This window comes from Anoplopoma fimbria, chromosome 13 (assembly GCF_027596085.1).
Source record: "Anoplopoma fimbria isolate UVic2021 breed Golden Eagle Sablefish chromosome 13, Afim_UVic_2022, whole genome shotgun sequence".
In the NCBI taxonomy this organism is placed as follows: Eukaryota; Metazoa; Chordata; class Actinopteri; order Perciformes; family Anoplopomatidae; genus Anoplopoma; species Anoplopoma fimbria.
The window spans coordinates 27,065,731-27,086,731 of record NC_072461.1 but is presented as its reverse complement, the minus strand read 5'-3'; the positions used below and the strand labels follow the sequence as shown (position 1 = coordinate 27,086,731).

The following is a 21,001-nucleotide window of genomic DNA, read 5'->3' as shown; positions in this document are numbered from 1 at the left end:
TTCCATCAGAATGATAGTGGTTTTAATCCCTGAAATTAAGCAAATATATCTCAGAGTCTGGTGTGAAACACTGAGCACCAGTGGGAGGAAATATATCCGCTATAGTCAGCAGGTTAATTCATTTTAACAAAGTTTTGACACAGCAAAAAGTCTTCTTCTTGACGAGGTGTTCAGGATCAAAAAAACACACTAGATTCTTTGTTTCCTTCATATAATTCAAACTAAATTTGCTGCCACATTTGTTTCCAGATGTGGAGTTTGGTTGGAATAAAAACCTGGTTTATGAGTTTCTGTATTTGACGGCAGAGACGTTCCAGTTTTTTACATTTGCTAATTTGGCAGCTGTTTGTTCCTGAAAGACATTCAAATATTATCAATAGGAGGATAAATTCACGAGAGTTGAGTTTCTACAACAGCTCCGGACAAACGTCTTTGCTTCAAGTTTCTTGGACGACACTCCAGTTCTCCACAGAGAAACTCGTTCAGACATCAAAGTGTTCTCACCCTCTTTTTTTTTTTTTTTTAGTTTCCAGAAAAATGCAACAACAGTAAACATCCAAACTTTTTTTTTCTTTTCTCTGACTGTGAAAGGCAAGAGGACTCGTCTGTTCAAAAGAACCCGTTTCTCTCTCTTTGCTTGTTATTTTTTTGGCACATGGAGGGTCGACACTGTCGCCTTCACCGCCCGGCAACGAGGAGAGCGAAGGGCGGATGTTCACTACGACGACTTTAACGGGGAACGGACGTTTTTTATTTTATTTATTATCATTTATTTTTTTTAGTTCACAGTGCTCGACATGACGCAGAGAGGGCAGAGTGAAAGGGTTCAAAGGTCACAGTGTTCAACAGCCAAGGACTTCATCCACGACAGCCGGACGACTCGCCTCCTGCTGCTCGTCACCATATTGCTCTCGCAGTTAGTTTTTTTTAGGAGGGGGGGGGTTTCGGGGGCGCTTCATTCATTTCATCGTTAAGAGAATTATGAACTTCATGCAGATGAAAATAACTCAAGAAAAAAGGCAACACAGGGTCGCAGTGCAATCCAGAATGTTTGTCTTTGCGATGATGTGAACAGTTTAGGAAAAATCCAACCTTTGATATTCAGTCATAAAGAGTTTTTTGGTGAAAGCACTTTCCCTTAATCAGTGAATTCCTACATTTCCCAGGATGCAATGCAAACGTGTATGTGCTCTAACTGTCTTGCATACTTCAGAGTTACTTCGAGGGTCAAATAGCTCGTCTTTAACAACGGTTTGAGGATTACAGGTCACGTTAAAGGAACTCTGTAGTGTTTTCTGCTCCTGGATGCTAACAGAGTTTATGCTAACGTTAGCCGTCCTGTCCTGCTGCAACTCATCCTTTATGTCCTCGTCTATCAAGTCAAAAGATATGAAGCCTGGATATGAATTTTACTACATTTGTCCTCACCGTACCAATAATACTCTATATATGTGCATTTCCTTTTTGTGTAGATCATCAATGTTGACTTTTTGCATCGAGCCTTCCGCGTGACATCATGTATGAAGCATTAAGGGCATATTTAAGAGTGAAAAACATTAGAATATAAAGCAATCTACGGCTGACAAAATCTGTTAGTGAGAGCCAGCAGAAAACTAGAAATGAGAAGCAGCTTTTTGTCTACTTTTGGGTCCCTTTGTTTCAGTAATAACTAAGAATTGTGGTGTTAAGTGTTGTGTGCAAACAGCAAGAGCTGTGCACAATCCTTAAAAAGAAAGCCCTTTAAAAATATCTTAACTTTGTATCCGTGGGAGTTAAAGAAATATGGTCCCTAAAAGTGGAAAGCACATCACCAAAGACTGCTTTTAAAACCAGTGATGAGGTGTTTTAGGTTGGATGTTTTCCTTTAAAAGAGACAGATCGTGGACAGAAAGAAGAGAAAGAAGAGTTTGTTCAGTCGTGAGCCGTTTTGGCAGCTTCACCGTCGTTCATCTGGGCTCCTACGCGCTGCGATTTAACGAGCTTTTCCTGTATTTTGACAACCTTTCTGGATCTGAAAAATCACAGAAATCGTTCCCAAACTTTCTGTCTCAGAGAGAGAGAGAGAGAGAGAGAGAGAGAGAGAGAGAGAGAGAGAGAGGAAAGACTCAGCTGCCTACACCGGCACGTTAATCACCGCCGACACCGCGAGGAAAAAGGTCCTGCAGGATAAATCAGCAGGACTCGTCCGGTGCGATGGCACGTTTGGAGAGTGGTTACTGATGGACATGAAGGATGAGCCGCCATGTTGGAAAAAAGACTAAAACGGTCGTTCTCTTCTTCCTGTTTAAACAGAATATCAGTTTGCTGTTGCAGAAAATGTTGTGATTTTTGTGATATGATAAAGATCCTCACTGATAATCTGATAGAATACTTCTTCTTTTCTTTTTTAATCTTATAGTTTTTTTAATTTATTAAGTTTTTTAAATTATGACTGCTTAGTCAGAATTTTGACTTCATATCTCATCATTTTTCCAAGTAGTTGGCTTCCATATGGTCGACTTTTTTCTGAAAACAGCAAACACAGATATTAAAAACGCTCATCAGGAAAGAAGAGATGTTTCCTGTCGTCTTTACCAACACGGCGGTCAAAAAAAAAGAGAAGAAGAAGAAGAAGAAGAAGAAGAAGAAGAAGAAGAAGAAGAAGAAGAAGAAGAAGAAGAAGAAGAAGAAGAAGCAGTGAAGCGATACTTAGCAGCACCATATCAGAGAGCAGAGAGATGCAAAAAAAAAAAAATGTACAAAGCAAAATTAAGAAAGAAATACGTTGATATTGTGACGAGTCTATTAACAAAAATCTCACGGTCCATTTTAAAAAGAAAATACTGCACAGTCGGTGTTAATTCATACATATATACACTCAGTCAGTTCTCAGCTCACTTGTTCTGTCCCAGCCTAAGGACATCCTGGTCCTCCACGGTGCACTGGTTACCATTCACTTATTAAAAAAAAAAAAAAAACAGTGGCATGTGATTCATGGCTGTGCCCACTGGATATTCAGGTGACTTGACCTTTTCTTTTTTTTTATTCGTAACATGGCAGCAGCGCTCAGAAGTTCAAATCATTTTCGTATCCCTCCACGTCAGCGTTAAAAACCCTCTAAAGTAGTCCCAGCGTCCTCAGGGATACGGAGAGTTCCCAGAAACACTGTCGACATCAGGAAGCCGGACGGTGGAAGGCCGGCGGCAACATCACAAAAAAAAAGTTCCCTGAACAAAAATAGAAACACATTCAAAAAACACGTCTGTTGTGTTTTTCGTATTGTTGGTGAATGTACACTCAGGGCCAGGAGGGGCCGCACATGACGTCTTCAGGGATCAAGGAGGGACTATTTTATAAAAAAAAAACCGGTTTATCGAAGGTGCAAAGAGGCTTGAAGAAATGAATCTGTTAGAGCTGACTTTAATGGATGTAAACGGTTGTAAACAAAACGTAACAGACCGGGAAATAAAAAAAATCTGCTTCTCCACGACTCGTCCCGGCGGCGCCTGACAACGACAAACGTGTCCTTTTTTGTTTGACGTGAGCTTCCCCGTTTCCGTGGCGACACACTCTGCCTTTTAAAAAGTCCTCTGAAGGGTCCTGATGAGGCGACAGCTGCTCCTAAGTGCTAAGGTGCTCCTCGGTCTCCTCCGGCGTCTTTGTCCAAAACCAAACCTCAGAAAACTTCAGGTCAGTTTGCCGCTGACACAAAAAGTTTCCTCTGAGGAGCGGAGACCAGAGAGGGTTGAAGGAGGGAGGAGGTGGGGGAGGAAGGGGGAGGCAGGAAGTGGCTCGTTTTCTCCTTTAGAAAATCCCTTTGGCGATCTTCAGTCCCTTCTGTTTCATGCGCGGCAGCGTGGAACTGGCCACGTTCTTGGCGCGCATCGGCCTCGCCAAGCCGCGCCTCTTCAGCACGAAGTCGTAGTTGGCAGTGGAGTTCATGGCGTAGAAAACGTTGGCGTTGTCCGGGATACGAAGCTCTGCAGGAACGAGACGGGGGAGAGAAGAAGAAATAACACGCAGTCAATCAAAACATATCAGGAATAAATCATTTGTGAAGGAGAGAAATGACAATTCATCTAAAGAAAAGGAACTTAATCATGTATTCTTATTTAATAAAGCGTCGATATGTCACATGTACGGAGTGACAAAACATGATTCAGTTAAATCTACAAAATAAGAGCAAAAAAAGATTACAAGTTCATTTTCTGGGGTTCAGAAGACTCGCTGTTATTAAACTTTATAACCTGAAAATAATTATTTTCTTTCACAGAATAACAGAAAAGCAATGAACAGAATTTATTTAATACCTAAATCTTTATTTATTTACATTTTTGTTGGTAGACGTTCTAAAAACAAGTGGTTTCCAATAAAAAATATTTAAATACTTAATTAAAAAAAATCCTAGTTTATATAAATACTATTTGTTTTACAACAATGGTTGCAAAAGTAAAAGCAAAGTAAAAAAAGAAAGTAATTATTTACAGATTTCCTGTATCGGTGCTATGTTCAGGATTAATTATGTATAATGTTACATTATATATTTATTTAAGATTGTATATTAAGTATTAAAAATGAAGAGATGTGAAAGTTGCAACATGTGTTAAGTATTCCACTCTCTCTGTCTTTCTTTTAGAGAAACAACTTAAACCACAGCCGCCTACTTTTGGTTACTGGCAGCAGCTCGTCATGTTTCATGACACGACCAACCTTTAAATGTCTGATGAGGTTTGTGGTGTTGAAAGATTTTGGTGGTTTTTCTCCCACGAGGGGATTTTCTTTAGAGATTTATTTTCGCACGTTTTGCTTCATCTGATCGTCTCTTCTGCTTTGGCACAGATCAAACTATTTAGAACCAACGTTGGCTGATATAACGATTGGATGCTGATCAACCTAAGTATCCTGCAGAAATTCAGATTTCTGCACAAGAAGATTCAACTTGTGCTGCCAAATTTAAGATTTCAGAAACTTTAACCCAACGACACATCTAATTTATCTTAATTCAGCCGTTGCTAGCCGATCGTTTTCCCTCTTCCTTTCCTTTGAGTATCTAGTTGCAACTCATAAACAGCAACGAGGCTCAGAAACGTCTCAATAAATAACATCTGAGGAAGATTCACCCTGAACCAGAACAGGGTTTAGGTTGTTGTTTATTAAGAAACGTCTCTGACCGTCCTAGTTTTTTTTTTACCTTTGTCCTCTGAGATTTTCTGCATCAGCTCGTACTCGTCCGTCTTCTCTCTCTCCAGGTTGTGTTTGATCATCGCCTTCCTGATGACGGCCGGAGTCTTGTCCTGACTCGTCACCTGAAGAAAACACAAAACACGAGTCAGAGTCAAACTACCTGCAGCTGTCATGTAGCGTAGTTTCATAAAAACCTACTGATTATATTTTCTTTCCTGCTATTTAATATTGTTTAATCTAATTTACATTTTTCTGTAAAAGCGACCAGTTTACCAAATATTTCTATTTATTAATAAAGTGAACTCTGTTGTATTTCAGGAATTCAAACCTATTTTGCAGCCAAAGGTTTTTAATATTAAAAACAATATCAAAGTTTTAGAGTTGGACTTGGGCAAATAGACAACAATTTAGTTTATTACATGTTTATTTTTTGGTGTTTTATTTCTAATTATCGACAGAAACCCAAAAAATTCAGTTTACAATGTAATTAACCAGAGAAAAAGAACAAATCTTCATATTTGAAAAGGTGGAACCAAATAATATTTTGTATTTTTTTGCTTATAAATTGAGTAAATTCTTCAAATAATTATGAATAGATTTAATTCTGTGTTTGTTTCCTTTTATGTTTTCCTCCCGTTAGCTGATTAGCATTAATGCTCTGAATAAGCTGCGATGGCCGAGTGGTTAAGGCGTTGGACTTGAAATCCAATGGGGTCTCCCGCGCAGGTTCGAACCCTGCTCGCAGCGGACATGTGTCACTTTTACCACAAGGTTGGTGGTTCAAACCCCTCTACCGGCAACATGCCGAGGTGTCCTTGAGCAAGACACCTAACCCCAAGTTGCTCCCCGGGCGCTTCATTGCAGCCCACTGCTCCTCCGGGATGGGTTAAATGCAGAGAAATAATTTCCCCATTGTGGGACTAATAAAGGATTGATTATTATTATTATTATTATTATTATTATTATCTCAGAGGATATTTATCAGAAAACACAGATTATTTTATGCTCATTGATTTATATCTGAAACAAACACACTCACCAGGATGCTCTTGTACATGTTCCCGTTCTCCACGTCCAGACTGACCCTGATGATGCAGCAGTCGTCCACCTGCTGGTTGTAGAGCGGCAGCGACAGCGTGGAGTAGTTCGACACCGCCGACACCGAGCGCTTGTGTGAGCGGGAGGCGGAGAGCGGCGTGGAGGAGGAGACGGAGGAGGAGGAGGCGCTGCTGGAGCCGGACGCCGAGCCGGAGCTGGAGCCCGTCCCGGAGGTGTCCAGGGAGGAGAGGGAGGTGCACTCCCAGAACTGAGAGGGGGAGGAGGAGGAGGAGGAGAGGAGGAGAGAGGAAACATCATGTTTACTATTTTCTTTTTCAGTTCATCTGAAATAATCCTCCAGTTTTTACACGTTAAGATCAGGAAACTTTACATAAAGTCTGTGTCTAAAACTGGAGGTGTGGATTTTAAAAGATGTGAATGAGGAGCTGCATGAATTGCATTAAAGAACTAAAGAAAATAGTGAGCAATTATCTTTCAATTTCACAGAGCCCAAAAGTGATGTCTCCAAATAACTGCTTTTGTCAAACCAACAATCAAAAAATCAAAAAATAGTTCAGTTTGCAAAGTTATTAACAAGAGAAAAAACAACAGATCTTCATATTTGAGAAGGTGGAACCAAATCATTTTGCTTTTAATTCTACTTTCAAGTCAAGAGATCAACAAAAATATATAATTTAGATATTTAACTTCAGACTCAGAATCTAAATGTTTTGGACGGACGTATCAAGCGCTCAGGAGCGTATATTTAAATGTAGTAAAAACATAATTAATACTGGCATCTATGAAAGAAAAGTAGATCCTGGTACCGTTGACGTCGTGTCGGCTGCTGGAGCTTCTCTCCCCAAAGCAGAGACGGTGAGCTTCACTGAAGGAGTCGACGTCTAGAGAGAGAGAGAGAGAGAGAAAGAGAAATGTTGGTCACAATTACCCAAAGTGACATTGATATTAATAAAATAACATTATTATCATTATGGAACCAGATGAATGTTTTTCTACATGAAAAATGACATAAACAATTAGCAAAACAGTTTCCAATTAATTTTCTGTCAATAGACTATTTGATTAATTGTTTCATCTCTACTTATTATAAGTGTTGTTAAAAAAAAAAAGCATCATATTATATGAAATTTAAATGTTTTGTGGGAAAATCTTTATTTGTAAAGCAACTAAAGCTCTCAGATAAATGTAGTGGAGTAGAAGTAGAAAGTGGCATTAAAAGAAAATATCAAAGTACAAGTACCTCAAAACTACAGTACCTGAGTTAATGTACTTTACTAATATACTATATATATATATATATATATATATATATATATATATATATATATATATCTATATATATATATATATAGATATATATACTGGATTATATACTGGATTAATGTCTCCGTCTTCCTCCCTCACCTTTCTCTCGTGTCCCTCCGGAGAATCGGACAGGAAGCTGGGGTTCACGTCCTCCAGGTCCGACCCGCTGGAGCTGACGGAGGTCACGCTGAGGGCGTCGCCGCTGTCCCCCCCGCCGCCGCCCCCCACCTCCTCCTTGGTACGGCCTGTAGTGCGAGTGGTCGAAGGACTTGGAGTGAGAGCCGGGGGGGCCGCTGCATCCGGCCTCCGTCAACTGACGACTGGACACAAAAGGATGAGAGGAGGAAGAGATTAGTTATTTATTTAGTTGATGTAAAGAGATATCTGATGTTTAATAAAAACTACGTACTCGCTCCAGCGTTTCATGATCCCTCCGTTCTTCTTGGCTCGGAGCGTGTTGCTGGCCGACTCCGACAGCGGCTCGATCTCACAGGACAGGTTGTAGCTGCAGGAACAGGAAGTGATGACAATGTTAACCTGAAGGCATCACGAGGAGCAGACGAGGGGCTGCGACCTTGTTTACCAGCGCCCAGAAATCCTGCACTGATGTGTCAGTAAACACAACACGACGACGAGTGCTGAATCTGCTCCGAAGTATTTAGAATTTAATGTCAAATAGAAAATATTCTGTGTCAAAACCAGAAGGAATGGATTATTTTTCTTGTTACCAGCCTCTTATTTTGAACTGGTGTAGCTTTAATACTTTGTTTTGATTGTCTAAATGATAAATTTCTAATATATTTTTACCTTGTGTAGCTTTAATACTTTGTTTTGTTTATTTAGATGATAAATATCTAACATATTTTAACGTGGTGCAACCTGAATACTTTGTATTGCTTGTTTAGATGTTGAATTTATAACAAACTTTTACCCTGTGCAGCTTAAATAATATGTTTTGTTTCAGTAAATCAGAAGTAATGGATTATTTTCCTTGTTACCAGCTGCATATTTTTTTGGGTTAGGGTTAGGGTTTTTGTTTTGTTTACATTTAGATGATAAATATCTAAGATACTTTTACCTGGTGCAGCAAAGTAATTTGTTTTATTTATGTTTAGATGATAAATATCTCACATATTTTAAAGTGGTGCATCTTTAATACTTTGTTTTGTTTATTTAGCTGTTTAATATCTAACATACTTTTAACTGGTGTAGCTTTAATACTTTGTTTTGTTTGTTTAAATGATAAATATTTAACATATTCTTTCCTGGCGCAGCTTTTATCATTTTTTAATCAATTTGAAGTAGTCCTGATTAGATCTCCCTCACACCACGTAGATGGAGAACAGAGGGAGAAGCAGACGGACTCACCTCTCTGCCTCGCTGAGCTTCTCCACCCCAGCGAACCACTCCCTGAAGTGGCTGTCCTGAGTGAAACTGTAGTTGTTGGAGGCCAACTGGAGCAGCTTGATCTGAGCGATCACCTCGAACTCCTGACAGGAGAGAGCAGAGCAGGTACAATATATTTTAACACTCCATGTTTTTTTGAATCTCCTTCATTTCAGATCATTACAACTAAACATGAAAATGTAACTCACCTTTCTTCTCTTCTCGAAGTTGATCAGACCACCCTAAAAAAACAAAGAAAAACATGAGAAAGTCAAAATTAGGTTAATTATAAAAAAATTAAAAGCTGCCAAAGAGGCAGTTAAAAAACAAATGTATCGCAGTAAAACCAAATTGTTGTTGATTTGTTGTGTTTTATATTCATATATATATACTTTTGCATATTATATTTCATGTGTAAATAATAGTTAAATGTTGATCCTTTGCTCTTCCTGGATCTCCTTGTTTTTTTTGTTTATTTGTCTGTTTCTGTGTACTAGTGAGCAGAAGAAACTGGAGTCAAATTCCTTGTATGCATACGCATACATATCCAATAAAGCTGATTCTGATTCTGATTCATGTCAGGAGTCTGACCTCGGTGTAGTCCTTCATGGCGGTGTCCATCATCACCAGGTCCGTCAGGAAGGTCCCCAGGTAAGGAATGGTCCCCTGCATCACTCCCTGGAGGTAAAAAAAACCAACAAAATCATGGAGGATGAGAGAGAAAACAATTCTTTAATGTAGGAAAAAAAATCTTCAGGGTAGGACTATTCAAGTTAGAATAAATAAATAAAATTAACAAATAATTCAAATTAAATAATTAAATAAAGCAGTGAAGCAGTAAAAAGGCACATGCAGTCGTATCTATATTTTATTATTAAATATGTTATATTTATAGTAAATATATCCCTATCCTTCTTACCAGTTTAAGCTACTCTCAAGAAAATAAAATTAAAACAAACAATAATAATTCAGCCCCCGAAATAGCTTAATAAACCATTCTTTTGAAAACCAAAAGTGTTAAACAAAATGAGACGACCTCTTCCTAACATCGTCTCCTTGAGATACATTTCAGGACGGAACAAAACAGAAACGAGAAGTGATGAAGGTCTTTTTTCCTCTTGTATAAGCTGCAGTGACTTTCCTTCACCACTAGATGGGGCTGCTGGCACACTGATCTGTGGACTCACCAGTTCTCTCTGCTGCTGGTGTCTCCTCTGAGCTCGTTTGGGGTTGATTTCCAAAGTGGCGAACTTTGAGGTTCCCTCCTGCAGAAAAACCAATAAAGACAGAATTTAGACTTTAAATGCACATGAGAAATAAAGAACATCAATGAAGAAGAAACAGCGTGTTTTTCTTGTCATTTTACATCCATGTAAGCTGAAAAATAAACTTTTCAACAATGTTTAATTTACTCAAACTGTGCAAAAAAAACACTTGTATATTTCCTCATTTAAAGCTGGTTTATACTGTTTATTTTTTGTTATGTTTCAGTCCACACAACCTTCATCAGGTACAAAAACACTCTACATAAACTAACCTAACCTTAACCATGACGAGTCACAGATCTTCATGTGTAAAATCAACCACTTTAATTCTGAAAATGTAGGACTTTTGTGTGAAAAAGAACTAAATTACTTAGTTTTTTGTAACACAAATGTATTTTTTACTTCTTAATTACTTTTTATGGCCCTAAAAGTGCATGAAACAGAGTTTTACACATCTAAGAGGTTTAGTTTTCTCCTTGCTGCTGGAGGGGGAATCCAGCTCCCCGGTCACATTCCTCAGGGTGACGTAACCCTCTGAGGTATTTCTGTAACTGGAGCTGACCGAGTCCAGTGAACGCAGCACGGCCGAGCAGATAGAGTGAGATAGAGTGAGATAGAGTGCGATAGAGACGACGCCCCGAGGTTTTCTCCTACAGAGTCACAGGATCAGAGCTGTTATCTAAACCTGCCAAACGTCTCCTCATGACGTCAGCGGGGGTTCCCTCAGAGGAAGACGAGGCGTTCACTCGCTGTTACGTCAGAAAACTACTATATATAGTAGTACTACTATATAGAGTAGTACTACTATATAGAGTAGTACTACTCTATATAGTAGTACTACTATATAGAGTAGTACTACTCTATAGAGTAGTACTACTCTGTATTTATCAGTATTGAGTGTGTATCACAGCGGAGCTCCTTTAAAAGCACATCAATGAGCCTCACTGTTGCTTCTTCATCATCACCATCATCATCTTACTAAAGTTTATTCTCACTAGAGCACCCAATGTGGATTCATCCGCCGCTGAGAATAGTCCCCCAACAAATGCACTATTTCCTACTGTGTGTTTGATAAAAACTACAGCCACCAGCTGTTTTAAGGGATTAATAAAACTTTTTCCTGTTGAAAGTCTTCAGAAGAAACATGAGACATTTTTTTAATCACTATTTTGATGTTTATTGCTTTTAGATATAAAAAATTAAGATAAATGTTTAGTTTTTGGCTTTTCTAGTAATTTCAATTCCTGACAAAGTTACTATGATGAAAAAAATCTATCTATCAATCTATATATTAATAGATTCTGTAACTTCTATTACTATTCTTTGTCTTATATCTGTTTTGGGGATAATAGGGGCTTATATTTGTTTACATTTTGGTAAATTGGCATCTTTAAAATGATCCTGAATTATTGTGGAAGGAAACATAAAAACATGAAGATTCTCAGGCAACTTCTGGAGTTATAAAGAGAGTCATTTTCGGTGATTTCTAAGTGGAAGATAATGGAGATAATGTTATCATTTGAATTTCAAAGCATGCTAAACCTAAAAATATGTGTATCATGTCTTTGTGTTCAGATGTGACTTTGACTTGTGAGAGTTATGACTCTGAGAAAACGTTAGAATTTCATGTCAATTGTGGAAATTGAGCCTGCTTGACATTTATTTATTATTCAAATCAATGTTTTTATATGGAACCTCAGATTAATATGCAGTGGATTTATATACAGTGTAATATTATTATATATTTAGAACATTTTTGCAAGAAAATAATTAAATTCTTTAGTTTTGAGCTCAACGTTTGTTTGATATTATTTAATATTTATTAAAGAAACGTTAGAATTTCTAAATGTTTTCCTTATTCTAATCTTTGTAACATGAAACCTGTAGATCTATATGGAGTATATTTATATACAGTATAATATGAATTTAATGCTTAGATCATTTTAAATTCATAAAAGTAATATGTGAGTGAAACAATTTTTTTAAATAATATTTTTACAAGGAAATAATTAAATTCTTTAGTTTTGATTTGATATTTATTAAAGAAGATGATAGAATTTCATCGAAATTGAGCCTGTTTCATATTTCTAACTGTGAAACTGACATTTGTTGTTTTATCAGTGTTGAAATATCACTTATTACGACCACAGCAGGATGTGGAACGTGTCGATTTGCCGCCTCATTTCCTGTTCGGTCACGTTTCTCGGCTCCTGCTGTTCTCCGTATCGAGAGCGTCGGAGCGAGAAGGTGTCGGCGCCGTTCTGCATTAAACTCTTGATTAATTCAGATAAACGACGACAGCGATCCGACAGCTGCACGGCGCCGATACCACGGGAACATCATGAGTGATAAATGGAGGCTGTGATCCAACGGAAACATGGAACATGATGTTCTCCCTCTGCAGGAGGTTCCTCTGCAGCGGTTATGAAACAGACGAGAGGAAGGCCAGCGGTGGGACGGGTCACCTCGCCGAACATCCTGCTGTTATATCACTCACAACCAGTGATTGATTTATTGATTGATTTATTGCTCCTCTTTCTCATCATCATCAGTGTTATTTTACTGTGAGGCTCTTACAGATCTGATTATTGAACTCGTTACTGCAGGTTTCTTGCAAATTAGAAGTCGGGCATAAGGATAAAGTCCACTATCACGTTATATATGTATATTTATAAGATAATATTGATGCTTTTTACTTCCTTTTCTGGACGGTACTGGGTGGTTTTGAAAAAATCAGATATTGTGATTAGGGCTGTAACTTCAAAATCATTTTAGTTATTGATAAATCAGCTTTTATTTCCGATTAATCGAGTAATGGTTTGGTTTATAAATGCTCCTCAAAGTTTCCGAAGACCTTCAAATTCTAAAGATATTCAGTTTAGTATTGTACATGACTAAAGACACTGGAATCTTTTTTTTGTGCTTAAAAACGTATCGTTTCTAGGTCTAATGGTGACATTTAAAAACAAATACATCAATATCAATACACAACGATACAGTTATGTGATGATCAGTTTTGATGCTATAAGAGAAATGTATCTGTAGTGTGAATATGATGAGCAAAAAGTAGAATTATAATCATTTTATTGAGCTAGATCTCTTAACTGTAAAGCAGAATTTAAGACCAGGAAATTATAAAACTTCTGATTTATAGTATCTTAATCTTATAATAATTAAATTGCAGGCAATAGTACATTTTACCATATATTGCAATACATATATACATATATATATATATATATATATATATATACACAAAAACAAATGTGCTTTTTTAAGCATCTTTTCTGAAAAAAACTAGAAAATCATGTCTTCTTTGCGCATCACTTTTTATCGAGCACTTTGATTGGCTGTTAACACACATACATATATACTTATATAAAAAAATATGAGCAGTATACTATTAATTTAATGCTCAGATGAAAGAAAAATACTCTAAAGAGATCATTTTGGAAGTTGTATTTGAGTGAAACAGTTTTTTCAGACTTCCATTTTTACCAGAAAGAAAAATAGATTCTGAAGTTTTGAGATACAACATATGTTTGATATTATTTCTACATTTATTTAAGAGGACGTATGTGCTGTTTATTTCTGTGTGTGTTGTTCAGAAGCAGCGTCTCACCTTCACCAGCAGCTCTCGGCTGAGGGAGTAGTTGTTGTCGTCGGAGAAGATCTCTGATAATTCACGGAATGTGCGGAAACTCTCCCTGAGAACAAACACAGAGGTAAGAAAAACAAACGAATAAACAGAAGCTCAGCCTTCAACGATATTCAATCTGTGCTGAGATAGAAGAAGAGTGTGAAGCTACCGGGACACTTCCTCCCAGGTCCTCTTCAGGCGGTGGATGGCGTTGCACTGCAGAGCGGAGAGGATGGCTCTCAACGACGAGAAGTTCTTCAGGATCCGACATTCCTGAACACATGAACAAACATCCAGTTTAAAATGTGTTCAGGTGTTTTTTTCTCCGTCCCTCTCTGTCTGATGAGCTACCTTTAAGAAATCTTTGGTTTTTTTGTGGTCAAATTTCAGTTTTTCAGAGGTTAAATTGAGCTTAATAACAAATCCTCAGCATTTACATCTGCAATACTGTATATGGATCACAAGCCCGCAACATGGTGATCTTGTTCTTCCCCATCGCGAAAGAAACATCCCCAAAAAGGAAAAAAAATATAAAAAAATATACTAAATTAAAATAAAATGAAATATAATAAAAAAATATAAATATATATATATATATATATATAAGATAAAATATTCACAAATAAATAGAAGCAATAATACTAAATTTAAGTATTAATATATGTATATATTCACATATTTATTTTTCTATTTTTTTTGTTATTTTTGTGAGACAAAAATATATATATAAATACATTTTTTTTAAAAATATATATATATATATATATATATATAAATATACACACAAACACACAAAATAAAAATAATAATAGTGAAAAATAATAATAGTGAAAAAGACAAAAAAAAAAATCTAGAAAATGTTAGATTATATCTTGGTTAATGGTATAAGTATTTATATACAGTCATATTTCCTCAGTCTCTTATTGAACTTTCTCCTGTGCATTGGACAAAGTGCTCATTATGTTTCTCTTCCTAACTTTGGTTAAAGATTTAGAGAGTTCAACAGGAATCATATCTAATAATGCCAAAATCAATAAGGGAAATCTGAAGCTTATGGAGAGGCTTCCACCCTAATAATAACATATTTAACAACAGACTTTGTAGTATCAACTCCTGAATCATCATTCAGTGTTAAATATGTGTAAACTAGCAAGCTTCCATCAGTAACTCTGTTTTCAAAGTGTTTCCAAACTCACCCGGGCCACGTCGATCCAGCGCTCCAGCAGCCGGGCTCTCTGGTTGGGCTTCAGCGTCGGGTTGCTCAGGCAGGTGGTGATGACGCAGTTGGTGACGGAGTTGAACTGGGCCACGGTGGCTCTGATGGTGGGGGCCAGGTGCTCCTTCCCCTTCTTGTCCCGCTGAGACCAGATCCCCCCCAGGCAGTGGTAGGACACCACCTTCTTAAACAGGTCCTGGACCGAGAGAGGTGACATATAAGATGATTAAATACTTTATTTTATGGAACAAACGGGTCATTTTGAAGATGTGGGTTCAAGCAGAGGATGTTTAAAGGGTGATTTCCCCAAGAAATGTCAGTTTACTAATCATTAGGAGTGTTAATTGTCTCAACTTCAAGCAGTTTATGGGCTTTTCTTTTGCTCCTGACATATCTTTCTCTCTGTGGACTTGATTTTAACTTCAATATAAAAGTCCTGCTCCTCTATGGAAACAACACAATCATGACTAAAAGAGGAGAAAACTGCCAAATATATTATGCCATAAATCATAAAAAAAGAAATAATGCAAGCTGAATTTCTTTGATAATTTAATTTACAAAAATTGGAAAACAATGGAATCTATGAATACAAATCCATATTTTCCATATTGGAAAAAAAATAAAGGGCTTGCTATATATATATATATATATACTATATATATTATATATATTGAACTATTTACATTGTACAGCGTTTACTTAAAGTCTCTTTTGTCCTGACAACAACAACAATAAAGAAACTCACTGTGATGGATTAGTATTTATCTCAAGTCTTTACAGATTTTAAAGGAACTGAAATACCCTAAAAACATCTGGAATTTAATAAAATGATTATTAATTATTATTAATCTGATTATTTTCTGGCATTTTTTGGACTAAACAATTAAACGATTAATTGAAGATATAATAAGCAGATTAAATCGTATAAAATAGGAAAGAATAACTAGCTGCATTACCTAAAAACCTTTTGACATGTTTGAACCAGGAGGGTTGATAAAGAGAAAAGTGAAACTTCTCACCGCGTCCATCAGCGTGAACTGCTCTGCCACCATGATGGGGTCAAAGGACAGGAAACTGAAAGCAGGAAGTTCGTCCTCAAAGCCGCTCTCTTCCTGCGTAGCGAAAGGACATCCGATGTGTTCCCCTGAGGAGATGAATAAAACAAACATCTTTTAACAACGCTGTCTTCACCTAAACTCAACACAAACACACATCCTGAGCTTTCTCATCCTCTCTTTGACCTTCATGTGTGTTTTGTTTTTTCGCCGTTATCACTCGTACAACCAAATTTGTTTCTTAATCATGACATGTGAATCTGAACATGAGGACAAAGTGTTACGAACAACCAAATACAAAAAACAAAACAAATCCAGCGTTTTCTTTCTGACCCCCTTTTCCTGGAGTCCCTGCCCTGCTGGAGTCCCTCTCCTGTCCTGCCTTCATACCATCGGGATCGGGCTCACACTGCTGCCGGCGGTGGAAGTGGGCCAGCAGGTTGCGGGCGCGGCGCTCCAGGTCCGAGCCGGGGAAGTGGCGGTGCAGGTAGGACATGAGCTGGTGGAGGCAGTCGTAGGTCGGCGGGGTCCAGAAGTCCTCGGAGTACTGGTCCAGCCACGCGCCCAGGATGGACGAAACAGTGCTGAAACACACAAGAAAATGTAATAAAAAAATGTAATAAAGACAATAAAAGTTGTGAGCATTTAACCTTGTTTACACCTGATGTTTAAATGCATCATATATCATTTATAGCCTGATTTATACAACATTTTATTACTAAAAACATGGAGAAAATAGATTTTTTTATTGTCTGTTGAAAGTATTTTATGAATTATGTGGTGATACAAAGAGATATCCAAAAGTTAAAACCTTTGACTTTAATATGTGACAAAATGAATTTTGAACTTGGATTTATCCAAAAGTTCAGATTTCTGTTCTGGAAATGTATGAAAATCTGCAAATATTCAGTGAGATACATGCTCATTTGCATATTCAAACATAAGAATTCAGAAAACTTGTAATACAAAAAATGATTGTCTTTATGTCAGTAATCATCTGGTGAAGTTTCATGTTGATATCTATTAGTTTATTTTTTTACCCTATTCACCTGTAGAGTCTTCAACATGTATGTAATTTAACTAAACATATCTTTAAAGGACGTTTTCTCTAAATGAGTTTTTTCTCAGACTCTGATCCATAAATCTCCACTTCAGTAGCTCTTACATACACCAAACTTTACAGCTTCATTCCTCTCTATATTCTGAAGGTTTCTACAGAGGGGTTTGTTCATATATCATTCATAGCCTGATTTATACAACATTTATTACTGAAAACATGGAGAACATTTTGAGTGAAACAAAGAGAAGAACTCTGGTTTCTACAAGCTAACAATGCTAATGCTAATATGTTTTAGTAAAACTGAAGCTCCAGAGAGGAAGTAAAAGTTTGTTTTATGAGTTCATTAAGCGTGTTTTATCAAACAGTCAGTCAGGTGTCTGTAGAACACTAATCTGTATGGTCCCGTGGAGCAGCGGGATGAGACTCATGATTGATGTCGGCGGTTCGACTCTGAAGGTCGCAGCGGACTCACTTCCTCAGCTCGGTGCAGTCGTCCTGGGAGATTCTGTGTGCCGTGGCTGCAGGGATGTTTTGGAGCTTGGCGTACCTGAAAAACAGAAAACACACAAGTTCAGTTTGATGAAGCTAATGAGAAAAGAAACATTTAAATTCTAACAGAAAGAATTAACTTAGTTTTAACTCGTCATACACTGAGCTTGAAATAAAAAAACGAGTGTGCACATTGGAGAAATTGTCATTTTCTTGATATTCTGCTTTTATTCATCTTGTAAGAAAAGCGGTTGCTTTCTTTAAATGTTGTTAAAAAGACATTATTCCAGAACGGCTGTTAACACTTTAACTTAATGTTCTAACCCTTGTGTCATGTTTATCAACTATCAACTAAATCTTTAGAAATGCAGAAAAAAAAAAGATAAAGATTAAAATCTTCAGTATTTTTTTAGACTAATAGCTTAAATCTAGCAGTTTGGATGAAAGCTGGTGTCAAGAAACTTGTTTATTGATCAAAACACATTTCTATTTAACAAGTATATTAAAAGTCCTCTTATTAAAAGCTTATGTCAGAAAAAAAAACTGTATTAAATAAGACAGATTTACCCAAAAAGATCATAACATTCACAATACACTAAGATTTAATTCTTCAAAATACAGCTTTAAATTGTGAATACATTCAAATTTGACTGAATATCAGCAATAAAATTAAAAGAAAAACAAATAAAAAACACCACCATGTTTCTTAAATGTGAATCCATGCAGATGAAATGAAATTTTCTGCTCATAAAACAATATAAAACCCAGAATCTGTGCATATATTTTACAAACAGAACCATAAACACATGGAAACAAGGTGACATATGAACACTGACGCATCAGTAACGGAGCTGTCACTCTACCTGTTGAGCAGGAGATCCAGCACCTGCCTGGTGGTGGCGAAGGAGCGGTATGTGCAGAGGAAGATGGTGACGTAGGTGGAGTCCTTCCCCCTGAACGCCGACACCATGTACTCCACCAGCCGCTCCAGCGTGCCGGCCTTGATGGTCCGCACCTTGCAGGTCTCGTAGAGGCTCAGCGCCGAGTCCGTCTCCACGCCCAGCCACCGCTGCCCTTTGCTGGCCGACTGGTGGAGCTGCACCTTCCTCAGCGTGATGGTGAAGACGGCGTCCTCCTCGGCCTCCTCGCCGATCTCCTGCGTCGAGCTCTGAGAGACGGGAAGGAGACAGAAGAATGAGACATTTCACCCCCAAAAGACGACCTCCGTTATGGGTTTTCTTTGGGTTAAGTTGTGGGCTACAAGCTTCAAATATCTCCTTTGAGCAGATTAGAGGGGAGTAAAAGACGCCACCGTTACCATGGGGATGCCGTGTTCAAAATGCCTCATTTTGGGACGAAAACCCCTTTAATTATGGTATCGGTTGTGACCCGTCTCTGTGAGTCATTCTCTTTGAATCATGTGCGTGCACCAAACAAACAATGGCTTGTTACTAAACAGAGCTTACTGGATAAACGGGCGGCCACAAAACAAGCTGCAGCCTGAATGTAAAACCAAACAGGGAATCAACACAAGAAGCTTGTTGCGTGAATGTGAGCGCTCTGTGGGCTGTTTTGGGGTTTTTGTTGTTGTTGTTTTTCTCTCCTGAACATGAAAAACAAAAATACAACAAAACCACAAAGTCAACAGCGACGGTTTCGTTCATCGTCACAACTGTCATGAATGTAACTTTCTGCTGCTATGGGTCAGAGTTCAACCTTCATGTTGAGAAATCTATCGGACTCAAAGTCTATTTTATTTGCCATTATATTAATAGTTTTATTTATTAGCAGTTATCAAATAACAAGAAAAGACTAAAGTTGATTGTCATGGTTAATCTGGATTTAAAAAAATGTATCTGGAGTCTTTTAAAGATGTTACTCTGGGCTTTAGGAAATTCTGACAGATACATTTCAACAAGTAGAAAGTTTACAAGTTTTCTGCAGTATTTTTTTCATAATTTTTAGAGAATTTATAAACCGTTTTATTGCTTTTTATGTAAATATGTGTCTACATTAGTAACTTTATTACATAAAGAAATGTATAAAATATTCTTTTCAACACTATCATACTAGATTTTTGATATCTGTATGAACTTGGAGGTATAAAAAGGTACTGAAGGTATTTAAAAATGTCTACTTTTGCACAAAAGAGTGAATGAACACACTCATGTTTGAAAACAAACTTCAGTGTCTGTGAACACAAGACCGAAACCAGTCGCAGCAACAACTGGGAACGGGTCAAAGTCCTCGATACTGGGATATTGATCTGTAAGGCCTTGGTCTGTACCACACAGGACTGTGTACTTATACACAAATCAAAAAGGGCATGAACAGAAATCAATGGCATTTGTTCAATTTTTCTTTTTTTAAAGACAAATTTGTGTATTCTGTTATATTTAAAATAACGCTGATTTAATTTACATTACATTGACCACTTTACTGAAGCCGTTAGACCAGACTCCATTGAAAAAAACTGTAATTTTACCACGCAGAACACACAAGTTGCTGCTCTACCTTTGTGTGACTTTGCTGTTTTTAAGGGTTACTTCAGATCATCAAAGTCACAAAAAACAACACAAAACCTAACCGGTCAAGGCGACTGTAGACCAGCAACTCCTGTGAACTACAAGGTAAAATTACTATTTTTGCCAATGGAGTCTGGTGGCTTTGAAGGGAAGTCTGACAACAAGGTAAAACAGTAAAACAGTGAGAATATTCTAAATATAGCAGAGACTTAAAACAGATATAGATTTATTTTAGGTGTCTAAAATAGGTTGACAGCAGTGCATCGCTTTGGGAGGTTAAATTACTGTTTTAGTCGATAGAGTCTGGTAGCTTTAAAGAAAGCATATTTTTTCGTGCTGGTACTCCAAAAACAACAAACGTTAAATGAGTTCAGTGAATAACATTTTCTTCTCAAAAAACATGATTTTTTTGGAGGATAATTTGATTAATTTCAGTTAAAAGAGGGATGCATTGAGGTTAGCTGCAGATAGACGGATGGAAATGAGTTTGTGTTTCCATGCTGAAGGTTTCAAGAGATGGAAGAGATAGAATGTACTTAAAAACTGTAGTAATACACTGATTATACAGAAGAACCTCATATAACCACACTAAAGATCACAACTGTCCCTTTAACTCTCTAAAACCTGATACTATTAAAAGTCAAATACTCTAAAGAAGCCAGCTATCACGAATGAAGTACAAAGATCCTTTCGTACGACTCAGTAGCTCAATCATGTGTGACACAAAGAAGAGTTTATCACACAGCAGCATGTGTTTCCAATTAGCAGGTTGTATGACTGTTGAAGAGATAAACCTCGACGGCGTGGTGAACATAACTAATGGTATGTAATCTGGCGT

The 21,001-nt window shown here is 37.4% G+C and overlaps 1 protein-coding gene and 1 non-coding gene across 2 annotated transcripts in view; one reads left to right on the top strand and one right to left on the bottom strand.

The window, feature by feature from the left end:
- Positions 1-3,699: 3,699 nt before the first annotated feature.
- Positions 3,700-21,001, bottom strand: part of LOC129100921 (ral guanine nucleotide dissociation stimulator-like) — a 32,905-nt gene continuing 15,603 nt past the window's right edge. The window contains 18 exon segments of the mRNA XM_054610473.1: positions 3,700-3,959; positions 5,171-5,285; positions 6,203-6,469; positions 7,029-7,103; positions 7,627-7,761; positions 7,763-7,847; positions 7,937-8,032; positions 8,896-9,017; positions 9,123-9,155; positions 9,505-9,591; positions 10,101-10,178; positions 13,801-13,885; positions 13,988-14,091; positions 15,015-15,230; positions 16,054-16,178; positions 16,423-16,673; positions 17,622-17,696; positions 18,502-18,806. Coding sequence (XP_054466448.1) covers positions 3,784-3,959; positions 5,171-5,285; positions 6,203-6,469; positions 7,029-7,103; positions 7,627-7,761; positions 7,763-7,847; positions 7,937-8,032; positions 8,896-9,017; positions 9,123-9,155; positions 9,505-9,591; positions 10,101-10,178; positions 13,801-13,885; positions 13,988-14,091; positions 15,015-15,230; positions 16,054-16,178; positions 16,423-16,673; positions 17,622-17,696; positions 18,502-18,806 — 2,430 coding nt within the window. The 3' untranslated portion in view covers positions 3,700-3,783.
- On the top strand, positions 5,830-5,910 carry trnas-uga (transfer RNA serine (anticodon UGA)). The gene has a single exon. It is a non-coding gene; the product is annotated as a tRNA-Ser (tRNA).